General features: G+C 50.4%; 1 protein-coding gene across 7 annotated transcripts in view; it reads right to left on the bottom strand.

Annotated features, from left to right (window-relative positions):
• Positions 1-26,209, bottom strand: part of OSBP2 (oxysterol binding protein 2) — a 133,328-nt gene that overhangs the window by 60,100 nt on the left and 47,019 nt on the right. For 2 of the 7 annotated variants that reach the window (XM_042805789.1, XM_042805791.1), the window contains exon 1: positions 8,575-8,673. The exons of 4 other annotated variants lie outside the window; for them this stretch is intronic. In XM_042805789.1, coding sequence (XP_042661723.1) covers positions 8,575-8,653 — 79 coding nt within the window. In that variant the 5' untranslated portion in view covers positions 8,654-8,673. Of the gene's footprint in view, positions 1-8,574; positions 8,674-12,259; positions 12,401-26,209 lie in introns of those variants that run through there. One more of the 7 variants, XM_042805790.1, reaches the window with a different exon arrangement.

Here is a 26,209-nt window from a genome sequence, read left to right as displayed (position 1 = left end):
CCTACAAAATACTATTGAGAGGCTTAAATGCTGCGTGTCAGGGGATGCTGTGGCATGGCACAGCACACGGGCATCCCAGAGCTCACACCGAGGGTGGGCTGGCACCGCGGCACTGGTCACAATTACCTAAGGGGACACCTTTCCCTTCCCCTTTTTCCTCCTTCCTCTCACCGGGCAGCAAGGCTTTCCAAACACACCAAAAGCAGACGGGCAACACTGTTCTCCTCGAGGAGGGCAAAAGAGAAATCGTTAATGGGCACACAGCCCTAACAACCCATCTCCCACAAATGGAAAGGTAATTTAATCAGTTTGACTCAGTGACAGATGGGCCCATCACAGCCAGGGCTCCGTCAGACGTTCAAAATTAAAGCACTAAGTAGTTGCTCAGGCACCGCTGAAGGGCACCTGTGGAGGAAAACGTCCTGCCACACACGAGTGACAAACCACCACCCGTGGGCTCTGTGCCCGCCACCCGCCACCTTCACGTCCTCAAGGGCCCCTTCAGCGACAGCAAGTTCATGCTCCAAAAGCCTACAAAGCATTACAATAATCCTCCTCATCATCTATTATTTGGCTTCCACTTGATCTCCACAGTTCCCACACAATTCAGTGGGATCACCTCTCCTCAGCTGCTGCTCCAGCCGCCGTGCCACGCGTGCTCTTTGAATGAGGAGACTCCAGGAGACACAGCAGCTCCCAAATTGCCTCTCACACGGCCCCCTGTCTCTCTTTGTCCCTCCCTCCCACCCCATAATGCAAGCCCGGCCATGGGCTCAATGGTGGCAGACCTGCAACACCTCTTGGGTCAACAAGAGCTGGCTGATGCAAGAGCTGCTGGGGTGACACAGCAAGACTATGGAAGAGAGAGGAGCAGGGACAACATGAACTCAGGTTACTCAAGTTTCATCAAGTTATTGGAAATCTGAAATCTGCCTGGGAGAAGCTGTGTATTTAACAAGAGAGAGAAAGTGGAGGAGACAGAGGGATGGAAAAAGGAAGAGCCAGGAGACTGCACAGCAAGGCAAGGAGGTCTGCAGAGAAGGGCAGGCTTTTGCTCTCTCCCTTCAAAAAGCAAAACAAAACAACAAAACAGAGCAAAACCACCCTACCCACCCCATATCCTACAGCTTGGACAACATTTTCTGAAGCCTTCCCAAATCCCTGGTCTCATCAGCAAATAACACCACAGTGAAGAGGGTAGAAACATTTCTCGCAGTCACCATCGATGACCCACTGAAAGAACAGCAAGGGGGGGCTGTGTCCCCCCCAGGGGCTCCGGGAGGCTGTGCCAGACCGTACAGCACTATTTTGAGGGGCAATCGTACTTCCAGCCTGCATTTACTCCCAGCTCCTTTCCACCTCCACCTCCTTGTGCCAAGTCTGTCCTCACAGCTCTGCTCCTTTCTATCTGTTCCAGCTCGAGGCCCTGTTTTTCGACCCCCAGTTATCCCACTCAGGAGCGTGCCCGCAGTCCCTCGCAGCACTGCCCGCATGGGAAAAGCCTGTGAGTACCCACCTACCACATCCCCTTCCAGCTTGAACACAGCACCAACAAGAACAGGCATGAACAAGAATGCGTTCACGGCACCCTGTGTGACGGAGGGACCTTCCCAGCCCCACGCTGCTGCGCTTTTCCCTGTTTTTATTTAGAAGAGTTCAGCCCTAGAGCCACCTGCTCCTTGGGAGAGGGGATGACAGCATTAAACATAAGCTGCAGAGAGCAAAGCAAGCTGTCCCCTCCAGGCTGGTTTGGGGTGGGATGCTGACACCCCCAGGGAAGACACCCAGCAATCTCAACGGCTTGAGCGGTCCCCATGGGCTTCCTCCTCCCTTCCCAAGGGATAACACGGAGCAGCTCTGCCAGCCACGCTCCCGCCGGGGCAGGTTGGCACAGCAGCCTGCGAGCCACAGTGGCCCAAACAGACTGACCCGGCAAGGCACAGCAGGCTGAGAGCCAGCACGAGCCCTCGGTGACCACGTCCTGCATCTGTTTTCCTTCTGGGAGCAGAGGAACGCGGCACTTCCCTCGCCTGGTTGTTACACAACCGTTTCTGTTGCGTGCGAAGGGAGCTGAATCCTTTTTGGCATCAAAATCCTGCCCTAAGGTGAACGAAGCAACATCCATGTCCAGCAATGTCACAGCCAGGCTGCGCTGGGGCTCAGGGAAGATGAATTGCAAAGGGAAGATCAGCGGGGCTGGCGCTATTTGGGGCGTCTTTATATTCTCAAACATGATAGCTCCTTCTTGGAGACAGTACCGTGCCTGTGTTTCACCCTGCAAATTCAGAGGTCACCTAGCCTGCTGTTTTTCCTGGAGGTGTAGCAGATGACTACCCTGGGATGGGGAGGAGGTTCCATGAACTTCTATGCCTTCACCCTAACAGACAACAGGTTAGAGCCACCCCTATGCTGCCCGAGTCCGCGCCAGGTCTGGGGTGACAGACCCAACAAGCACTCTGAGGCTCTTTGGTGTCCGTCCACCCCTGCAACAAGCCAGCACCACTCACCAAACTCAGGCTGTACTATTCTCTCCTACGGCCAGGTTAATTTTCCGCCGCATGAGCCAGTTTTGAACCCCCTGGGAGCTACAAACACAACAGCGACGACTGCAAAGACATAAACCTTGACAGCAGCTCTGCAGGGTGGGCAGCGGCTCGCTGAGGTTGGGCCACACTCTGCTCTCTACACAGCAGTTGCTATCAATGATTTACTGCAAAAACGCACCCTAAACCAGCAGTTTACCCCTGGAATCACTACCCCATCAGCAGCTCCCAGTCCAGGTTTGGCTGGGGAACAGCACAGACAGGGAGAAGGGAAGTCACTCCAATACATCTTTTCCCTTAAAGTGCTGTGCTGGCTGTCAGTGCAGCCTAGTCAGTAAAAAAGCAAAAAAAATAAATCCGTTTCCGCTGTACATAGGGCATCTATTTGCAGAGCCATTCGGACAGAGCTGGGAGCTCATCTCCTTTACAATTCTATAAATGCGTTTCTGGTCTCTAATTACACCATCAGGCTGTCAAGATGGCCACTTCCTCCCTAATTACTCTGCTTTGTATTTAAGACACAGTTAATAATCTCACGTTGCCAGCGCTTGCTGCCGATTAGCTCCGAGGAGGAGAGCATCTCCTGCCTTGCACTGAGCGGCTCTGGCACCCATCCTGCCCCGCCAGCGCCCGGGCAGCGCATCCATTTCCCCCGGCACCTGCGTGTCCTCGGGGTGCCCCCCCCTTCCAACCGAGCCACCCATGCCCACGGGCAGGAACCCACCTCCACGGCTGCTGGAAACGAAGGGGAAAGGGGAGGAGAGGGCATCGCTCGGCAAGAAAATTAATGCCCCGTGCCCTCGGCGCAGGCTCCTGGTACCGCGTGAGGGCTCCTTGCTGCCCTTCGCTGCCCCGTGGGGCTGCAGAGGGTGGCTCCTTCCTCGCTCCCGCAAGCGAACGTCCCAGCCGCTCCTCCCTTTGCTCACGCTGGTTAAAATAACAGAGGATTTCCACAACATGAAACATCCCTGAACATCCCCACTGACACCCCCCACCCCACCCCCGAGCTTCACTGCTGCAGCCGGTAAAACCATTTAGCGTGAAGGAACCCAGGTAGGGCACTATGTAAATACACCCTACCTAATACCTCTGACAGATGTAAAGCATTCTGTCTTTATTTAAAAAAAAAAAAAAAGATGAGTCTGACAGCCCTGATTACAGACTTTGAAGTGCTTTCACAACGGGAAAACAGCAGTCACAAATGACTGTTCAAGTGCTAAAGTCCTAACAAAACATCAGCAGCTCAAGCCCGGCACAACCCCAGTGCAAACTACAGACATCATCTAACCCTGACAGCAGCTAACCCAGGAACAAGACCACTGAGGAGCCACTGTATTTATCACCTCTTTATATTTTTACACCTTGGCGAGATGCCTTTCTAGCAGACATGCTTTCCAGAGGGCCTACAGCACACAGGAGAAACAGTACAGGATGTGCCTGTGGGCTTCACGGAACAGGTATTCGAAATTATTCTCTATTTTGGGCTTTCTCCGCTCATGGATGGCCACACCAAGGAAGGTGGTGTCAAAACTCTCAGGCCAGAGTCCCCCTGGGAGATTTCTAAATAAATCTGGAAAAAGGCCGAATCAACACTTCTGCTTTTGGAAGCAGGCTACAGCACCGGCCACCATCAATGGTACAGCAGCCGTGCATGCCTGCTCCTTCCTCAGAATTTAATCCAACGTTCATCAGATAGCAGGTTTGATCCATACATCAATTTTAAACATTCACTTAAATGGTTTCTAACTGGGCCATGAAATAAATACACACTGCTACGTATGTAGCTATAGAAATGCATTTCTTCACCTGTTCTGTAGCCCGGGTAGAAACTATTCCCACGTGTGTGCACCTTGCTGTAGGTGCTCAGCACCCACAAGCCCAACACACCGAGAAGCCAACCCCGGGAGCCCTGGTCACTGCCAGGTGGCAGCCCAGGATTTGACTTGCATTAGATGATTATCATCCGTGTTACCATCAAATATTAATGACAGATTACATTTGCTGAGCAGGGGACGTGGTAACCCAGGCCCTGGCACCGAACACACCAAGAGGACCCGGCAGGGGTGTTTCTGTGTATTTTCCTCTGCAAGCAAGAGCATCGTATTTAGTCACTTCTGCTGTAAAGAGCTCAGAGATCCTCAAAATTAACTACAGATAAGCTAATTATCCTTATCCGTCAGCTACCTACTGACCTTTTTATGCACAGTAAGTGTGGTCTTTGTATTCCTGCCAGCCTGCACTCTCTCAGCATTAAGGCTGGTGGCTGTAATGGGTTAATGCAGTTCAGAATAAAATCCATTATCGTAACACAGAATAAAACACCTCACTCTTTACAGAAAGATTGCAACACCTCCTTCCTTCTTCCTTAATTTGGCTGATGTCAGTGAACCCAACAGACAAGATCCCATCAGCTCTAACCAAACCAGACCAGGCCTTTAATGTACACATACAGCAGAGTAAAAAAAAGTCCCCTTAATTCCATTTTCACCCTTTTTTTTGTCACTCTCTAATCACAAGGTCTGCACTGGTTTCCTCTTACAAGCACAAAAGAAACTATTAAAAGCAAGTCAAAGCCTCCAGGCTGAGTGCTTTTCTTTGCAAGGAATCTCCCGCTGAGCAAATAGCCTGGGTCAGCTTTTCCCTGGGCTGCTCATTAAAAGTCATCAGCGTTTTAAACATAACTCAAACGGCTCCTTTTGGTGACATAAGTGGGTTGAAGGCCAAAATCTTTGTAGAAAACAACTATTATAGCATGAGGATTTCTAAATGAAAAGCAAAGCATCTCTGGGAAATATTTTCACTTCCAGCAAAAGTATCACATTTTCTATGGGGAATGTGCTTACCAGAGAGATTTTTACTGCACAGTTTGCACATCACATTTTTTACTGAAAATTGATTTTAAAAGCCAGCATTTTCCCAGCTTTGGGGTTCAGCTCATTGCTAAAACGTGAAAAATATTTACTTGTCATGTCCCAGGGCCAAGACCCCTCTGGGTTTGCTAACTATGCTCTGTGTGTGGCACGCAGATACGCCCCCTGCCATACAGGGAAAGCTTTATACATATCAATGCAAAGCTTCCCCAAAAGCATCATTTTCCCACCAGAAAATGGGGAAAATATGCTTCTGAGGCAGAAAAAGACCAGCCCAGTCAGGAAAACAACCCTCACCTCATCCTGCCAGCATGAAGCACCATCACAGAGCTGCGGGCAGCTCCTGCATCAGGAGCTGCTGGAGGTGCGTTAAAGGGAGCCTGATAAACCCAATATTCACTAAAACGGAGGGAAAAAAAAAAAAAAACAGGCCGTGATTTGGGGTGCCCACTCCAAGAGGGCTGCGTGTTGCCTTCAGCCCCTGCCACGAGTCTCTCCCTTTGCTATGGAGATCGGGTGGGGCACCTTTGTTGATAGGAAAGGCTAACAAAGGAGATCTGAAACTATTAAAAGTCACATATAAATTTTACACATGGAACACAATGCGGTTTACATTTTACACGTGCAGTGCCACAATGAATACATCTGACGTGCCCAGGAAAAGGAGTGCAGGCATCCGTGGTGGCTGCGAGCAGCCACAATAATTTTGCTGGCACCAGGCAGAACGAGGGTGAACACAGCTCAGTAGTTGGGTGACACTACCGGGAACCACCATAGGCAGAACTACTGACAACCCTGAGAACATCTGAATTTGAAGGTTGCTAAACTGGGGGGGGGGGGGGGGGGAAGTGCCAAGGCCACCTAACACCATCCTAGTCCCAAACCAGAAATAATCAGAGCTCAGACACCCTTGAAAGGCATCTCCCGAGGTTCATGCCTTCTGATTACCAAGGTCTCCCTGAAGTTCCAATCACCATTTCTCCTGTGCTCACCACTCACCACCTTCCCCTCCATTTTCACGCAACAGAAATCAGGCTGGTTTCAGCTTTTTGTGAGAATAATTCTGGTTTAGGGCAATTTATTCTCCCCTGAAGCCTAGTTACATAAACTGCTGTGCATGTGTGTGCAGATCTCCTGTTACACACATGACCTTATGTCACCCGAGCCAAGAAAAACGGCTTGAAAAGAAAAATCAAAGGAAAGAGGACAATCTGGATTTGATAAAAAAGCTTTTTTTTGTTTTGGTCATCTGAAGCCTGCAAATCCTCAACTGCTTGAATTTTTGTTTGATCTATTTGCATTTCTCCTTTCCGTGTCTTTTTCCGGGGCAAGGAAATTATGTTTAGATAAAACAACTCATTGTGAAGCGATGCTTGAGAGCAGGACAGAGACGTGTGTCCATGTGGATGGTGTGGGGACCAGATCAAGCAGCGGCTGATGCTCACACACCCCTCTGCAGAGGCACCTTTACACGACACACTGATGAAAATGAAACCGGACCCGCATTTGGAAGTGGCAACCTTAAATGCCTGTCTCTGAAGAAGATGGGATGCCTCATCTCACCTTTGACAGCCAGAAATGAAAAGTCCAAATCTGAGCTTCCCCCAGGCTTCCCTCGGGGTTGGAGGCAACCTGTTTTGGGAAGGAGCAAACAGCTCTCAGAGGTGCCCCGTTCCCTATTGACAACAAAGACAACTCTGGGTCAAGAGATCAGGCTTCAGCTTTTAAATTGGATAGAACATGATCTCATCTAGAGTGAGGTGAGATGAAACCCATGCAGGCGATAAGGACATGATTCCTAATGAATTTTTGTAGGAGGAGATAGTGACTCCATTCCTAATGAATTTTTTGCAGGATTTGGCCATCTTCCCTCCATATATCTATTAATTATCCCAAACTGCATCAAAAGAGCAACAACTGGATTTGACCATCAAGGAAGTCCAGGTGTGCATCACCCAGTGCCACCAGTTCCCAGAAGGCACAAACCCTCCAAGCATCACAGCAATATAAATAAAACACAGTAAGCAGTGAGTTGCCAGTGCCCAGGACCAGAGGGACCCTCTGTGGTCTGGAAAGAAAGTCAAGAGCATCCCACAAACCCTCATTTCTCACCATCATCCCTTTTCCTTTGCTGTGAGAAGCCTGGTTTCACTCAGCCCCTCCACTGATGAACCACACAAAAATTGTCTGAACTGAAAGGCGGGAGTGCCCCCGCGCAGACTTGTTCTGCTTCATCGCAGGATCCGACCCAGAAAAAACACACCAAAATTGTTCAGGAGCACCCACAAAACAGGGATTTCTGCCCCAAACCAGCACAGATTCAGGCAGAACATTGGATGCCCCATAAAGGACAGAGCTCCTGCATGCCCAGTGCTGAGCGCTCCTGGGTCTGGCAGAGGGAAATGTCTGGAATAACCTGGGGAGCAATAACAGATAGGAGATTACAGTGCAGAGCCTTAAATTACAGCTCACCGCCACCCAGGTGTTCCCGGGGAACATCTCGCCCTCTCCTGATACACCAGACTAAAGCATGGGCAGGGTGGATCACAGCACAGAGAAGCACCTTCATTTCATCTCAACTGCAAAGTAATTTGGCTTATAATGAAAAAAATGTATCTAATTTACTGAAACCATGTAACAGGTCCGAACAGACTGTAGCAGGAGCTAATTTACCCATTACAAACAAACCAATTCTTCTTTGTGGTATTAGAGGCGCACAAAAAGAACAAGCTGTCATAAAATTTAACCCTCTTAGCAGTAGAGCTTAGTAAATCTGAACCACGGGTGACTCACCCTGGTTTTTTTTTAAGCACCTGCTAAAGCAGAAAGAGCAAGCGCCACACACTTTACAAATCTCAAGCCAAACCGGGGAAGGACGTAGCACGTGAATGCCCAAGAGGCGAGATGCTGTGCCACCACGCAAACGCCGCCCCCCGGACCAGTACAGAATATTTTTTTTGTATTTCTCAGTCCCCCCCCTCCAGGGCTCCCGCATGGGGGTCAGACACCCTCCCCATCCCAGGAAGGCACCTCGCTAGCTAGAGCAGCCCCCTCCATCGCTCCCCAGGCAGGGGGAAGGCACCACGGGGTGCCAAGGGAGCGCACGCCAGGCTGGATCCGTCCAGCAGCGACGGCAGCGGGATGCCAGGAAGGCCACTAACCCTGGTGAAATTTATTCAGACAGCCGGCGTTGCAGAAGGAACGGAGGGATCCCGTCTCCCAGCAGCCCCTACCCTTCATCCCCACAGCGGGACCGCTCTCGCAGAGGCTATGCGCTACATGGCTGTTAGCTTTAGGATAGAAAGCAAAAAAAAAAAAAAAAAAAAATAAAAATTAAAAAAAAAAAAATGAAAACGTCCTTATTCAGCAGTCAGCCAGACGGCTGCATCACTGCACTTACAGTTCCACATTTCACATAATAAATTCTCACCACATGCTGTTAGCAGAGCACTACGGCACCCAGCTCACAGCAACCATCAAACCACCCCCTTACCAGCATGCACCACGGAGCAACCCTTAACTCCATCTCTGCCAGAAACAGGCAGCATCCCACCAAAAAAAGCGGGGGGGAAAACACAACACCGGGTCCCACCAAGAGGAGGTTTCACTGGGGCTGTCTCTGGAGCGATGATGAATGGGCTGCTGGATAGTCAGTCCAAAAACCAAAAGGATGCTTTTTTTTTTTTTTTTTTTTTTTTTTTTTTTTGGCAGGGGGTGGTAGAGGCAAGATGATATTTAGAAGCTTTATCCCTTTAAATGCTGCTGGAGGTTATTTTTAGGACATTTTCTTAAAATACATATCAGAATTTCTTTATTTTTATCAGAAACCTCATTATACATTTTTACTCATACAGCTACGTTTCACATACCCCAACAGCCCAATAACAAAACCTCTGAGGTTTCACAACCACATGTCCTCCTGATGAGTATTTTCTCTCCCCTCCATTGTGGGACAATTGGATTTTCCCAGCCTTTAATATTTTACTGGTCTTAGGGGAATAAGCAAGTCCAGAAGAAAAATGCGGCATAAATCACAGTAAGACAAGCAGCTACAGCCAAGGTGCTACTGCATGATGTGCAGCTAAATACACAATCACGGCTCGGGGGATCGGAGCTGAGACCGCTGTCAAGTATTTACAATTATTAATAGTTTATACTTGACAGTTTTCTCCCACTTTAGCTGGATTGCAAGGCTTTTATAGCAACAAAGGAAAGCCTTATCTTCCATCTTTTAAATTGCAACCACTCTCTGTGTATACAGATTTTTAAAAAGAGGCAGGGACTCTGCAAGCATTCCGGGTGGAAAAAGGACATGTTCTGGAAAATCAAGCTATCACCACAGTACACATTCAAGGCAGGGAAAACTAATGCTGGCAATGCACATGCATGCAAAGGTTTTAGTAACTTGTTCGCATATATACTCATGCTTTGTGTAAGAACCAGCAGTTTTCCCAAGGGGAAGAAAAAAAAAAAAAAAACAAAAAAAACACAAACAACACAAGAACAGCAATTTTTAATTGGAGGGGAAGGCCTTGACAGGAATTAGCTCAAAACGAGCACTTCCATTTCTGTTACCAGATCCAAGAACCAGATGGAGGCAGGATCTGTGTTTTGACACTAAGATCAGAGCCAATACATATATACATCTATGTATCAGTATATGTGTGTATATATATATATATATATACACACCAAGAGAGAGAGACATACATATACACACTCATGCACATATATATACACACACATATATACTTCATACACTCATCTTTCACATAAATACCCAAACCTCATGTGTATGCCTACGATCAGCAAAGCTGTGAGTTCCTACAATCGCGCCGTTTCCCTGAAAATCAGACCATTTATGATCAGTTGAGGAGCAGCTTCTAAGCCAGGCCCCTGCAGACGACACCAGACCGACACCACCGCTGCCTCTTTCTCCTTAGGGCCAGCTCTGCCCCCCAGGCTTCAAGCACAGCCCGCAGCCTGCTAAGGACTGCCAGCAAGAGGGGGTTACCAGTGACTTGCAAGAACCTTCCACTTGGGTTTGGAAGGTAGGACAGCCAGAGGAGTGGGGCATGGAGACAACCACCTGAGCCAACAACCTGCTGTGTATCAACACGGTGATACAGGGTCCTGGTCAAATAAAGAATGATAGAGTATCTCCAGTTGGAAGGGACCCATAAGGATCACGGAGTTCAAGTCCCTGCATCGTCCTTGGTGAGGTCTCCCCGCTCACCAAACCAACCCATGACACGTAACTCAGTGATCTCCCCCAGTTTACTACAGGAGAAAGCACTGAATGACAGCCTAAATTGCTAGGGAAAAGCTTTTTCCACCGAGATACTCTTTGCTTTGCTCACCTAAGCAGCCTCCCTATCCTAGTGGTAGCTTGAACACACTTTAGCTGTATTTCTGTTGCAGTAACTGAAAGGAAAGATCATAAAAAGCCAAGCTCAGATCCTCTCGATCAGTCTAACATTCACAAATTTTATGAAAAAATTCATAACTAGCTCTGCATCTCTTCTGCCAGTTGCCATGAACCTCCTCCTGACAATATTTAAGTCACAACCACAGTTACTCATCTAAATGCTCAGAGAATCAGTCCTAAAGTTCCCTGTTCAAAAAAAAAGATTGCAGATTTATCCTTGAATTTCGTTCACAGCACTCAAAAACAAGAGTTACCTTGGTTCCAGGATCAGCAAGAGGTACCTGGGAAATGCTACCTGTCGTGTCACTCCTCTCGCCTGCTTTCTATGAGGAATAGTCAAATCGTGACGTTATTTCTTGCTGAGCAACAGAAAATCAGCAGATGAGTCAGAGGTGGGAAAAGGAGGGTTGGGTCACCCAGGGCTGGCCGAGGGGGATCGGGAAAAGGCCAGGATAAAAATGATGAATGAGGGGAACCAGGAGAATTCATCTCCCTGTGGCACAGCCAGCATCCCCACGGACACACACTGCCTCCTGGATCACCGGCTCTACCTTCAGGCTCTACTGGCAATATCAAGACATTCTACTTCCAAAAAACTAGATCAGATTTTAAAAACACACCCTTCCCTTGCAACTCACACCTTCCAAATACTTCATGTGGAAGAAAACTGGGCAGGAAGGTTAGGATTATGATTGTAGCTTGGTTTTAGTCTGACTTCTTTGTCCACGTTTTGTGAAATTCTAAAACAAAGTGGAGACACTTCAAGTATTTTCTGTTCTCCCATTCCCAAGTGTGACCACTAACACACATACCCACCAGAAGTCCAAGGACTCTAGACTTTAGCGTGACATTTTCTTTTCTCATCATTATTATTCAACTAATCTTGATAGCATGCATAGTCATTAATTTTCTAGCATCTTTATAACTGTGCCACATCCATCTCCAAAACCATCTGATAAAAACATTAGATGGATTTTAAAAATCCAGAGCTCTACTAGGATTAGTGGTATTAAAACAATTCAAACTCCAGCTCACCTATTAAAAATGGATCAGAAATGCATTATTTGTAGCAGTTGAAATAACTTCTCCCCAGGTGAGCTGCAAAAAGCAGCACTGTGTATGGTCAGGAGGAAGGGCTGCCCCATGCAAGGACCCGCTGCGTCTCTGCAAGATCCAAAGACCGCTCACATACGGTGAGATTCACCACTTTATGAACTTACACATTTGTTTAAGTGTCTCCCTCAAACTTCAAGGTCTCTCTCAAACACTTCCATACCCATTATATACCCCGAAAGGAGAACAACCCTACAAGCTGCGAAACCCAGGACTCAGAAAGCACCAAAATTTCAGTGGCTCACACATGCTGAGCACAGCGTGCCTCCTGCCTTGTTGTAGTCCGTATTTATAAAATTACATACTGCGTTTTCCACAGCACCTCTTCCTCATCCAGTGCTCAGGAGGGGCTCAGCTCGGTGAAGTGGGGATGTGTGGTGAGAGATCACAGCCACAAGCCTCCGACCGAAGGCGATCTTTCCCCCGGGACACTCTCTGCAGGCTCCATATCCTCATTTCTTCCCTTCCCTCTCCCTCTCTGCAGCTCTCATCCCTCTGTGCTCTGGGCTGGGATATGCCTCCTCCTCCTCCTCCTCCTCCTCCTCCTCCTCCTCCTCCTCTCTCTGCATCCACCACATGCAGGCAGCTGCCCGCCTTGCCCCAGCACGCAGGAGGCATGAAACAGGCTTGGACAAAGCAAAAACTTTGGAAATTTCAGCAGGTCTTCAAAGTTTCTAATGGAAAAGCACAAAAGCAGCCCCTTTTCGGAAGCCTCTTCTTGAGCACGTCAGGGCAGATCTGCATTTCGAGAGCGACAACAGTCACACAAAGATGGGCTCCCTGCCAGATTTCAAGTCCTCACCTCAAACTGTATGGGATGCAGGATGACAAAACGGTCTTAAAATAATCCTGGGGACTTCTGCCTGCATTGAAATATTGTATAATATAGTAAGTACAATATACTAATTACGATAACTATAATAATATACTGTATTATATAATGCTGTATTGAAACACCCTTTTCCATAAATGCCCAAAGATTCCACAACAAAGGAAAAAAAACCCACAAAAACAAAACAACAAAAAAAAAAAAAAAAAACAAGAACAAACAAACAAACACCCACACAAACCCAAAATCTAGCCACATGAATGCAGACAGGACCTGAAAAAACAGAACAAATAGGGGTAAAGTTTAATAGAACTACCAAAAAACCTATAAAGAAAAGCATTTCACACAGGTAACAGTGAAAGATGCCAATAATATTTACAGCAGCGACACAGGACTGGCAGGATAATGAGGAACACCAAGACAACATCCAGAGTACCCCCACCACCTCTGACACCAACTTGTCAAACCCTTCCTTGAAAATGCTGCTTCCAGAGGTTCGTGCTCTAGGACTCGGGTATTTCATAAGCAGAGAGCTATTCTCAACACCCAAGTCTTTTCTTGCTCCAAACTGAAGGGATTGCCTCTGCCCCCTGCAGACACAAGCAAGAAACAGCCACCTTCCTTCTATGCAAACACCTTCAGCGTACTGGAAAACACCTGCCACATCTTCATCATCTGCTGCCTTTTTTTTTTTTTTTTTTTTAATAAAATTTGATTTGTTTGTGCTTCCTAGATCACTGAGTGTTCCTCACACCTCTCCGAATGCCTTCTCTCTTTTTAAAGTACGACGCCCAAAACAAACACACATACTCACCTACACAAGTGTGAAGTAAAATGTGTCTTGAATATAATACCTGCCTTAAAGCAACCAAAAACGGTACCATTGGGGGTTATTTCACTGTATTTTGCACCCAAATTTACTAAATTTCATCCTATTGATATCAGACCACTCACCAGTTTCCAAACCTCTTCTGTTCCTCTCCTCCCTTCCTGGAATAGCCATTTACACCATGCCTACGCGGCAAGAAAACTCTCAAGACTTTCGAAAGGAAAACATATTTAGCATTTTAAAGCTTCCCCTGCCAGCGAGGTAACGCTGTAACTTCCCTCTTGTTCTGTGCTTCAAAGGAAGAATTATTTAAGGGGTAAAAAGAAAAAATAAATGTAAATGATAACGGCAACTTTGCTTCTCTGGGTTTTAGACTTTCTCGCTTCTGCTCTCCCTGCAAGGAATTAATTCCGCAACGAGCTTATTCGTCAAAACACCTGAGCACCACCAGCTCCTCACCTCCGCGCCCTGTTTTTTGCAGTCACCCGGCCCACCCCGGCGCAGCAGCTCTGTGTCAGCCCCGCACCGCCGGTTCCAAGGCAGGGGACCCCGCGGCGCTGCCCGCCCCGGGGGGGGGGGGGATGCCCCCTCGCCCCCCACGGCCTGCCCCCCTCCCCGCAGGGGTCCCCCCCTCGGTCCCTTCTCCGGGCTGGAGCGGGGCTGGGCGCCCACGGGGGCGGGGGCACCGCTGAGGCAGCTCACGCTCGGCATCACAGCCGTCCCAAGGAAAGGTCGTTTTTGCTAAGAATTTGGCTCTAGAAAAGAAAAGGAGCATCTAAGCAGCAGGCTCATGCCGCGGCTAAGCCATTTCTACCCACACCACGCTGGCCCCGATGCCACGAGCGGGAAGGAACGGGTTCCTCCCCTGGTGACAGGGGCGCAGGGAGGACCGAAGCATCACCAATAATCGATGTCTCGAATCCTCCCTCCGCGTTCTCTTTTGCTCTCCACCGTTTTTTTCCTCTCTTTCGTTCTCCGCCGCTGTCTTCCGTCACCGGCAGCAAGCCAGCACCAGCCTGGCAGCGCACAGCTCGGCAGACACCTCCGTGGGGCAAATCCCCCCCCCAGTCACACCTTCGTCCCTACTTTTATTTACGATCAATCGGTTCACAAACACAGTCAGCGGCTGAAACTCTCCCTCGCAGAGCAAATGCCATTCAGGGAAAGACACACTCACCGCTCCATCTGACCATGTGTGCACAGTGCGCAGAAAAAGACAGCAAAACTGCAGCCGATTATTACCGGGGGTATTTTCTTTCCCAATTTAGAAGAATTTGAAACTCTGGGTTATCACCAGGTAAACAACATGTGCAGGGCCAGAGCAGTTTAAGACCCATCTCACCATCCCCAGGCTGCAAATCTCAATCCAGGGGCGCCCAGAAACAAAACCACGTAACTTGTCCAAGGTCATGCCGAAAGGCTGTCTCCAGAGAAACAGATCCCTGAAGGCTTTTCATTAGCTCTGCCCAGTGATGGGCTTTTTCTTTACATTTTGCTCCTGCCTCCATTTATTCCACTGAGAAAGCACTCCTGGAGTGAGAGAAAACACCCACAGGCTCCACCTTGTTTACACAGAATCCCACCGTGGGTTTGCATGCTACGAAAATCTCAGATTAATGAAGAACATGCAATTCACCTTCAAGATGGAAATAAATGGAATAATAAAATTAACCATTTTCTAGCATATATAGACAGCTGAAAGAGCTAACACGTGGATCTTTCATTAACACAGATGGTTCGGCTCACAGACAGCTTGACCGAGGCTGCTCTTTACTACAGTAGGTCACAGCATGCTGTTAGACATCATAAACTTTAAAAAAAACCCCACATTTTATACACAATGTGTCTGTATTTCCGTTTGTTTAGCTGGATTCTGCTCTTTGCATTGCTCCTATCAAGGGATGCAGGAACAACCTGCACAGAAAGAGAGTGCAGAGGGAATTCAACACACAAGGAACAGCTACCAAAAAATCCACATAAATGACAAAAAGGGGACATCAAGTTTGAGCTATTACATTGCCATGTGTCCTTCACAATGTGGAAAACTAGCAAAAATTTGTCTTGTTGAAGTATTTTGGCTTGATACGATACACACTCCAAAATCTACAGGATTTTTGGATCATGTGTAGCTACACTGCCCCACGTACATCAGTACCCATCAACGGCACACAAGATCATTTACTAGCTTTTACAAATATGTCAGAACTTTTTTTTTTCCACAGTAATTTTAAATTTGACATCAAAAAGCAAGCCACTCCAGGAACACAGCAGTTGTCCCAACCTTTCACTACAGCATCAAACTACAACCCACTCACCAAGAAACAAACAAAACAAGAAAATTATTATTTGTATTGAAACCATAGTTTTGCTTTTTAAACAACTTGTCCCGCACATGAGAGCGCAACCAAGAAAATTCATGTTTAATAAATCTCTGAAGGTTTGATCAAACATTTATTGCTCTTTGGTCTTAAATCTCGTATCAAGAAAACACACCTTGCTATTAGCCAGACAAACACAGAATAAAGCCCTTGTAATCGATTTTTTTTTTCCTTCCCCCCAGAAATCTGGCCTCTCATGGATACAGACCTACATACGCCCCATAGTTTTTTAATGACATAGCAATGCAGCGCCTCTTTTTACCTCATTTTCAATTATTTACCAAAGCAGTGCATTGTCAAGCTTCAGGAATACTAAACTTAAGTATCAACTAATGCTTGGGAAAAAAATCAAGACTAAGGGCTGAGGCCGAGCAGGGAGATTTCTGCAGCCGGCAGCTCTGCAGTTGTTCCAACCAGCTCACCAAAGCCAGAGCAGCCACGTGGCCAAAAATGACCTGAAAAGCAAATTACAGCTGCCCGCACCCACCTGCCAAACCGCTGCCCCCTCGGCGGGTTTCGCTGGCTGGAGCAGACACCAGATTCCGGGGGAATCCCTCGGGATTGGAGCTGCTGCTCGTGTAAGAGTGGAAAACTAAATTAATATACTCACGTCAAGAATGGCACTGAGCTCAAGGCCTCTGGTCCCCCTGCACCTGGCTCAGCATCCCTACGATCAATCCCCTGTTGCATTTGTTGCCACAGTTTGCGAAGCAACAGCCCCCGAGCTCCCTGGGGTGGAAATCTGGGAGGAGCAGGACAGGAACGTGCTCAGCTGGGACTGCAGCATCCCCGGGGAGCAGGTGAGCTGCAGAGAACCTGGGGCAACCCCCAGCCGACCGCTGGGTTAAAAAACCCTCTCTGTCAACCTTCAGCAACCTGACTTCATTATTTAATGGCTCCATATACACCTTCAAAGACGCATACGTTTGTATGCAGCGCAGCACTGGAGGTGTGCGAAGCAGTGGGGGAGAACGAAGCCAAAGCTGCAAAAGCTGGAAAAGCAAAGGCAAAGCCAAACCCATTGAAGCTCTGGAAAATGGGTCCCCAATGCTTTGGTTTCGCACACCCTCCTGCCCCCGGCTAAGCTGCTTCCCACCAAGCAACAGCAGAAGTGCGAACCAAAAAAACTGCCTCGCAGAGCCGCCGCGTCGCACTTCAAATTTACAACACGGAGACGCACTTCAAATTTACAACACGGAGATGCACTTCAAATTTACAACACGGTGGGGACGTCCCACCGCCTCGCTCAGAGCCGCCTCTGCCCTTGGACCGCTCTCCTCTGACACGCGCAGCCCATCCCCGTGCTCGGCATGACTTGCTGAGTGGGAATCGGACGTTATCGAGCTTGAGCAACGCCCAGGGCTTCTCATTTTCCCCGGTTTTCAGACTGGTTCAGTCTCCACTGCCCACACCAGCAGCTAACAGAACGCATCCAACCATTCAGGCATTTTAGGATCCAGAAGGCCTGAAGGGGTGTTACGAGGCTTAGGCAGGAGTTCAAAGCTATGGTTCACTGCCATAGCTCCTTTTTTCCAGTAATACTCACAAAGAAAAAGAAAACGCGTTACATATGTATGTTAAAAACAGTGCTGAACCATTTCAATGGCTTGTGTGCCATTAGCAAGTGGGAAAACACACAGTAGATGAACTGATTTAAATAACCCCTCTGCTGTGCTCTAAGGAGGGTGACTTCCCATCCCCACGTCCTAAGAGCCGTGCAAACAGCAGCCCGGGGCAGACAAGGTGGCAGCCTCCGGTCCACGCTAGGTAAAAAAGTCCACATAGAGATTTTGCACGGTGCTGGCTGTGACCTTTGCAGCCAAAGACCTTTGTGCAAATGCTGCCATTCACCTCCTGCAGAAAGATTCGGTCTTGACTATCTCCCTTCCATTCAGAGATTCAGAAAGGAATAGAGGGAAGAAGGCATACCTACTGAGATACACATCACACGCAGGGGAAGCTGAAGCATATAAATAAATACACTGGATAAAAGTAACATGATAAACATCAGCACCAACTTTGGTCAGTGGCCAAGACTGGCTGGAAAACCCTCTCAGCCACAGCAATTGCCATCTCTACTCTCCTGTGAGCACTTCTGATCGATAACCTCATGGCTGATGCTATTATTCCACTACATTTCCAATCCAAGACCTTGCAGGGGACCTGAATCTGTAGCAATGGGAAAATTAAAAAAAATACCCTTTTCAAAATGAAAGGGACTTTCTCAACATGAGGGGAAACAAAAAGGTACATGCCCAGTTTTTCCTCTTGCAGTTTGATTAATTTCTTTTAATCACTTCTTTGACAGAGTTATTCTGCAGGTTTCTCAACTGTCTGTCAAAAACCATCAGCAGGTCCCTTCTGGCTCCGCTGCCAGGTCTGACCATGCCATCTACTAAAGTGGAGACTTCAGTTCTCCACCTTCTCGCCCCCGTGTCCATCAGAAACAGCTGCTGTGCCACAACAGGAATTTTATTACTCAGCTCTAGAAAACAGAGCTGACCTTACCAGTGACTCCCAGCAAAATACCAACTATTGGCTAAACTCAGTTTTAGCTGACAATATTTAACTGCTAACTGGCACTACCTAGAAATAGCGACCAAATAGCAGCCAGTGGCTTGGACAGCTCTGTCCCAGGTGATATTCTTCCTGACCAGTGGCTCTGCACAGCCTGCACAGAGCCCAGCCAGACCCACGGAAAATGGGCAAATGATGGGATCTACCAGACCCACTTCAGGCATTGGGAAGCGAGATGTTTAAGCATAAGCCAGCCACAGAGAGTCCCCCTTCACAGCTAGAAAAGCCAAGGACCGGAGACTCCCTCTATCACCTCTGGCCATGCCTTGTCGTGGTTTGGGTCTGGTCGGCAGCCAACCACCACGCAGCCACTCTCTCTCCCTTCTCTTCCAGCAATAAGAAGGGACAGAGAGCCAGGCTTGGGGTTCGAGATAGGACTGGGATGGGGGAAAATCCCCCTTTATGATCACGAGCAAAAGGCAGACTCGTTAGGGGAAGAAAAAAAGAACACACATTTATTACAGACACTAACAACACATAACAGAGTAGGACAGTGAGAAGCATTGCCATATCTTGAGAACACCTTCCCCCCACCCCTCCCTTCTTCCCAGGCTCAGCTCTGCTCCCGATATCTCCACCTCCTCCCCCAGTGGCGCAGGGGCAGGGAATGGGGGGTGCAGTCAGTGCTGCCGCTTCTGCCATCTGTGGTGGGGGGAGCTTCTGGAACTTCTTCCCCCTGCTCCATCATGGTCCCCCTCTCACAGCAGACAGTCCTCCACAAACTTTCTCCGACGTGAGTCCCTCCCACGGGCCGCAGCGTTCCCCACACTGCTCTGTCATGGGTCACTAACTTCCTCTGACTGGATTCCCTCCCACGGCTGCAGCCCTTCTCGAGCTGCTCCGGCAGTGGGACACCCCTGCATGCTGCAATCCTCCCAGCGCTGAATTACAGCAGCGGGGCTGCCTTTTCCCACAAGACCCCGGCCTTCTTCGGGCACAGAACCTTGATCACCCGGGTGGAAGCCACAGGCCATAAATCAGTGTCTGCTCCACCGTAGATCTCCATGGGTGGCGGGGGGGGGCCGCCCTGCCGTCTCACCACAGGATACAGGGGGGTCTCTGCTCCGGCACACCTCCCCCCTCCTTTCTTCCTCCGTTCCTCCACTGACCTTGGTGTTCATGCAGCTGCAGCAACTCCTCCTCACAAGTCCGACTGCTCGTCACCACGTCCCTTCTTAAATACGTTATCGCAGAGGTGCAGCTGATGGGCTCAGTTTCCAAACAGAAGTGGAGCTGACGTGGATCTGGGGGAGCTTCGAGAAGCTTCTCCCAGGGGGCCGCCCCGATAGCCCCCTCCCCTGCCACCAAAAAAACTCCACCACTCACTCAACCCAGGACAGCCTGTTTCTCTCTAGTGACTACAAAGAATGAGCCAAGATGTGAGCCAGATCACGGGGCACCCGAAGCCTCACTCAGAGGCAAGATGAAAGTTTTGGGGGGTAGCTGAGCCTGCTTCTAATTGACCACTCAGCATCACCACTGCAACACAAGCATTACCACAGGAGAACTGCACTAGTACAGGCACAGTAAGGAGCACGCAGAGCAGATGGGACCGGGAGGCACCGAACTGTGGAAATTAAATGCCCCAATTCCACTTTTAACCAGTCCATTTCCAGCGAGGACGTTGCCACAAAGGGCCTGAAGAAAAAGTGGGCTGGGGCTGCCCCAGAGAGGACAGGCACAAGGGCTCCCAGACAGGGTGGAGGCTGCTTCATCCAGCACTGTCACAAAAATGAGGAATGACAACAGCTTCAAGGGAAGTTACGGGCCTCCTGGCTTAAACAACACTTCTCACAACCCCCAGCGTAACAGCATGTAGTCTTGCCTGTAAGCCCTCCATGCGGATTGGGACCCTGGAGCCCTTCTCCACCTTCTGGCGAATGCCCCGAGGCATCGGCGAGGAAACGCCTGTGAACAATCCCAGGGGACTCCAGAACAGTCCCAGGGGACTCCACCAGTCCCGGGGGACTCCGAACAGTCCCAGGGGACTCCAGAACAGTCCCAGGGGACTCCACCAGTCCCAGGGGGACTCCACCACGTCCTGCCGGACCACCCCGAGGCGCTGGGCCACCTCGCTCTCGCAGAAGAAGTTGGTTCATCTGGGAGTGCACCCACCCTGCGGCCAGGTGCTGGAGAGCAGAGGCAGAAGGCATGGGGGGCAACTTGACCTTTTTTTTTTTTTTTTTTCCCCCCCCCCCCCCCCCTTCATTTTTTCAAGTGAAACATTAATTCTCCAGCATCTTTTGTTTGCGCTGCTTACTAACAAGATGCTGAGCAGTGAAACAGAGCGGGAAAATGCTCCCCCGGGTCAAGGCTCCCCACGTTCACACAGCGCAGGCAGGGGAGGAAGAAGCCACTTGCTGAGCTGACATAAAATGAAGGAGCCACAAAACAGAGGAGGAGAAGAGAGGTGGCTTAGCGGGGAGCTGGCTCAGGCAGATACAGCACCACTGAAAATGTTCTGCAGAGTCACAAGAGTTACAAGGAATACCGTCCAGCTTCAGAGCCAATCACACAGAGAGATAAAATGTCCAGCTGCTCCCCACGGAGTCTACTATTCCCTGTGGTCTGAAAGAATTAGATTTAGGCAGAAGACCTCTTCCAATCCTCCCCCATGTAGCACCCTGGTAACTGGGTGCCCTGTGTCAAACATGCCCCTGGGACAGGCAGGATTGCCTGTGCCATCTCTCCCTCCGTGGGAATAAGCTGTGCTCCCCCAGGAGGAAAATCCTGCCAGTATCTGCCAGAAATAAAGTACAACCTGCACCATTTCTGGGAAGAAGAAACGACTGCCCGCTGGTTGTGGTCACTCACTGGCAGACAGCCGGGCTGCAGGTTAACAGCTCTGACTCTCGGCAGCAGCACGACCGGTTACACCAGAGAGAATAACCAACCTCCAGCACTCTTGGCAAAGGAGGACAATAAACCCACCCCCACGGCGTGGGAACCTCCTCCTGCGGTACTGAGGAGCCTATTTAGAAGGTCTTAACAGCTTTTCTCTCCTCTCCAAAGTCAGCAGCAGCATCTTACACCATCGGGTCCTCCTCTTCCCTACCTCGCTGCTGCTGCTTGCATCAAAGGGCTCCCTGCGCAGCCTTTGCATCCTCGCTCGTGGCAGAATCAGAGAAATTACCGATGCCCGGTGTGCCAAGTCACCGCTGTGCTCCCGTGCTGCTAAATATAACACCTGCCACTTCCCTCGATAAAGCTCCGTCAGCAATTTAAGCTCCTATAAGTAGATTCAGGGGAGATTCATAAATTGGATTTTTATCATCCTGTCATGCTTTCATACCTCCCCGTTTTCCCTTAACAACCTGTCCAGCTTTAGCTAGAAATTAATATTTAAGTTTCTAGTGAATGGGCTACTGCCACAGGGAAAGCTATTCCCTGGAGAGATTAGTTTAAAATTGGCAAGACTCCTTAAAGCTGAATTTTCGGTTGAAGCTACAAATCTAGTAAGTCAGGTCAAAACCCACTGTTATTCATCTCCGTGGACAGCGTCCCCGCCAAAGTAATGTTATTACAATACCACAAGAAGTACATTTTACACAGAAAAAGGCAGGCTTCAGTACTGCATTCATCTTTGGAGAAGTCTCCCTGCACCCCTTACTAGTTCTGTGTCTCAGCACTTGTTCCAGAGCGCGCAGGGCTCGCCCCCAGCGCAGCCTCCTGGGGAAAGCTGGAGCTGGGTCCAGCGCTCAAATCGCTTCACAGTCATCCCAGGACAAGGCTCCTCCAGAAGCAGCCGGTAAAGCCACCGGGAAGGTGCTCCCGGGGACCCCCGGGAGGGTCAGGCAGAGCTCCCTGACCCAGAGAGGGGACCAGGGACCCGCAGGGACCTCACATCTTGCAGGTTGCCATCTTCTTTCACTACGGCATCCCCTTTGGTGGGGCAAACGCTCGTAAATCACTAGATCCATCGCCTTACCTACACACAGAAGATCAGGCACTAGGCTTTGCTTTCACACCCAAAGGATGTTCTTCCTTTTCTTCAGAGGATTGGCAGCGTAGATGATGTGGGTCCAGTGCAACACCACTGAGGCTGCGCTGCTCCAACCGGGATCGGGCTGCCCCCGGTTTTGGGACTGCAAGGGCTCCACAGGTAACCAGTCACAGAAACCAGCAGCTCAGCATCCCTGCTGGGTCCTGGGCATGGCCGAGGGACCCTCACCACACTGCTCACCTCCCTCCATCCCTTCTCCATCTAGCCTGCCCACATCCTTGCCCTCTGTGCCTATAAAACTGCTTGAGAAAAAACTCAAATCAGCGCAGACGTGGCAGAGAAGCCAGGGAAAGGTCCAGATGACAGGCTTCAGGAACACACCCGCTCCCAACGTGCTCCTGAAAAATCCTAGGTACATTGGGGGCATCTACTTCCACTGCTGCATCATCAAACCCTTATGATCCCAACTGCAAGGTGCTTTTTGTAATGGCTACGAGCGCTGCCGTCCTCTTTAAATCCCGTCAGCCTCCTCCTGTAAAATCCCTTGTAGTCTATCTGAGATTTCTTTCTCCCTCCATCCTGAGCTGCAGTTAACAATCTCATAACATGCGCAACAGCTCTATTTCAGCGACAGGGGGAAATACCCCATGTCTCTCCCCGGTGGGGGTCCGTGGAGGGCCCCACGGAGGAAGGCAAGGGCAGCAACGCCCCGGCAGCGCGCAGGCGGCAACGCCCTCGCTCTCGGCACAGGCAGCTTCACCTCCTCCGAACCGGAGAAACTGCTGCTCTTCACTGAGGGGTTTCTTGCAGGAACATCCGCACAGCTCACTTGGTCTGATCACTTTAATTAACAGATTGGTTTGTCAATTAGACCCATCACCGCTGCAGCAAAACACGCTCTAGCTGAAGACCTTGGGAGCTTCTCCAGCACCCATCCCAAAATACTAACATTTAACTGGGATGTTGTAGAGGAAACAAATCCTTGCAAGAAGCTAGCAGGGACAGTGGTGTTTAGCAGAAGAACCATCAGCATGACAAAGAAACCTTTCAGGTGACAGGGTCTCTGCAAGCCACTTTGGGCAGGTTACCCGCCTCCCTCCCCGGCAGCCCAGGCAGGATGAGGTTCCTGTAAGCCTGACTCTGTTCCTGGTGCCCCCCAAAGATTTTTTCAGGCCTTTTACAGATAATATCAGAAAACAAAAGCAGAGAGTTGGGGCGCGTTTGCAAAAAACTTGAAAAGAAAAGGTAAGGAAGCCATACCTGCTGCTTGCTTTAGTACTGCTCATAAGCCAAACACCTTTAAAGGTCCCAGAATAAAGGCAAATAATTATCTCGCTGTTCACTTTGGTGAAAATTATCAGAGATGCAGTTGATTTCCTCCCACGATCCACTCACCGTCCAGACTAATGAAACTGGGCCATGTAAGGGCCCACAGAGCTTCCTTCCCTAGGCAAGACGAGAGCCATCGCTCTCCCCAGAGCAGATATCCCTGCCCCGGCTCAGCGCTGCCGCCGTTCCCTCTCCGCCAACACGTGGAGTCCCCAGCTGAGCTGACATCCCATGACCACGCTCACTTTGGGAGCTTGTGTTTTAAATATAACGCGGGGTTATTACCTACCGTGAGGCTACCTGCGAGGAATACGCACATTGCAACCCTCAAGCACCTGGAGTAAGGACACGGGGTCAGCATTAACCCTGCAACGGCAATCCTGCCCTCCCTGACACATTCGCCGGGAGGCAGCTATCCGCGGGAGCAGAGCCTCCTCCTGCGCCTTTATTCAAACACACATCGGGGTCCCCGCACCCCTGGGGACACGGCTCCACTTGCTCTGCACACCAGCTCCTAAGTCCTGCCTCCCTTCCCCAGCACCAAGCCACGCTGGGTTCTCCCCTTGCTGCAGTCTGTTTGCAGCCAGGCAGCGCCGAGACCGGGGAGGGGACAGCCCCCGGAGCCTGCTGCCACCTCCTGCCACCCTCCGGTGGTGGGGACACGGGGCACCCCGAGGTGGGACATTCTGGCTTGCGACAACGCCGCAAGCCCCTGCGGAGCACAGAGCCCCGCGCCGGCGGGTACCGCGCGGCACCGCAGCGCCGACCGCGCCTGGGCGAAGGGGCAGGGCTGCAGCTGTGGAGAGAAGCAGCCTGCAACCCGTCAGAGCCACGCGGAGGCAGCTGCGGGGATTTCTGATGGCAGACACGGCGTTTCCCCGGGGAGCGCATCACCTCCAGAGGTGCCACCCAACCTCAGCTCCCCGGGCGGCTTTGTGCCTCTTCCCTCCCCGCGGGGCTGAAGGGCTCGGCGTCCCGCGAAGCTCCCAGGCAGCGTACCCAGCCTCACGGCCGCCCCTCGCCTGCTCCATCCTCCCTCCGCCTCTGCTCCCGCACAGACACGGAGAGCCGGCTCGCTGCTCGGCCTCCACCTTCCCACGCCATACAGCAGCACTCCTCGGGCAGCAGAGCTCTCCTGAGCTGTCCTATGCAGGGGTCACTCCACAATCACCGTGGCTGAAGCCTCAATGCCTGCTGTTCCTCACTCCCTTCTCAACCAGGGGGGACCCTGGACCCTTCCCCGGGGTGGGGGATGCAATGTGCTCAGCCCAGCGGGGCCAGGACCCCCAGCAGACACCCCTCCACTGCCTCCCAGCAGCAGCAGCACTCCATGTATCCCACCTCTCACCGACGGAGCTAACGGAGGAGGCTACAAGTTACTATGCAAGAGATTTTCTTGAAATGAGATAAAACGGTGAGCAGAATAAAAGTGGCATTGTATCCTGTTGAACTTGATCTTCACTTCCTAGCGTGACAATTTTAACTTAAAGACTCTGTCGTGGTTTAGGCCTGGTTGGCAGCCAACCACAACGCAGCCGCTCTCTCTCCCTTCCCCTCCGGCAATGAGAAGGGACAGAGAGCCAGGCTTGGGGTTCGAGATAGGACTGGGATGGGGAAAAAATCCCCCTTTGTGATCACGAGCAAAAGGCAGACTCGTTAGGGGAAGGAAAAAAAGAACATACATTTATTACAGACACTAACAACACATAACAGAGTAGGGCAGTGAGAAGCATTGCCACATCTTGAGAACACCTTCCCCCCACCCCTCCCTTCTTCCCGGGCTCAGCTCTGCTCCCGATATCTCCACCTCCTCCCCCAGGGGCACAGGGGCAGGGAATGGGGGGTGCAGGCAGTGCTGCCGCTTCTGCATCTGTGGTGGGGGAGCTTCTGGAACTTCTTCCCCCTGCTCCAGCGTGGTCCCCCTCTCACAGCAGACAGTCCTCCACAAACTTTCTTCAACATGAGTCCCTCCCACGGGCCGCAGCGTTCCCCACACTGCTCCGTCATGGGTCACTAACTTCCTCCGACTGGATTCCCTCCCACGGCTGCAGCCCTTCCCGAGCTGCTCCGGCGTGGGACTCCCCCGCATGCTGCAATCCTCCCAGCACTGAATTACAGCAGCGGGGCTGCCTTTTCCCATGAGACCCCGGCCTTCTTTGGGTACAGCACCTTGATCATCCGGGTGGAAGCCACAGGCCATAAATCAGTGTCTGCTCCCCTGTAGATCTCCATGGGTGGCGGGGGGGGGCCGCCCTGCCGTCTCACCACAGGATACAGGGGGGTCTCTGCTCCGGCACACCTCCCCCCTCCTTTCTTCCTCCGTTCCTCCACTGACCTTGGTGTTCACGCAGCTGCAGCAACTCCTCCTCA

The sequence above is a fragment of the Tyto alba genome, unplaced genomic scaffold (genome assembly GCF_018691265.1).
Source record: "Tyto alba isolate M040663 unplaced genomic scaffold, T.alba_DEE_v4.0 Super-Scaffold_44, whole genome shotgun sequence".
Taxonomy (NCBI): Eukaryota; Metazoa; Chordata; class Aves; order Strigiformes; family Tytonidae; genus Tyto; species Tyto alba.
Note: the sequence above shows the minus strand (reverse complement) of the source record. Positions and strands in the feature narration are given on the sequence as shown.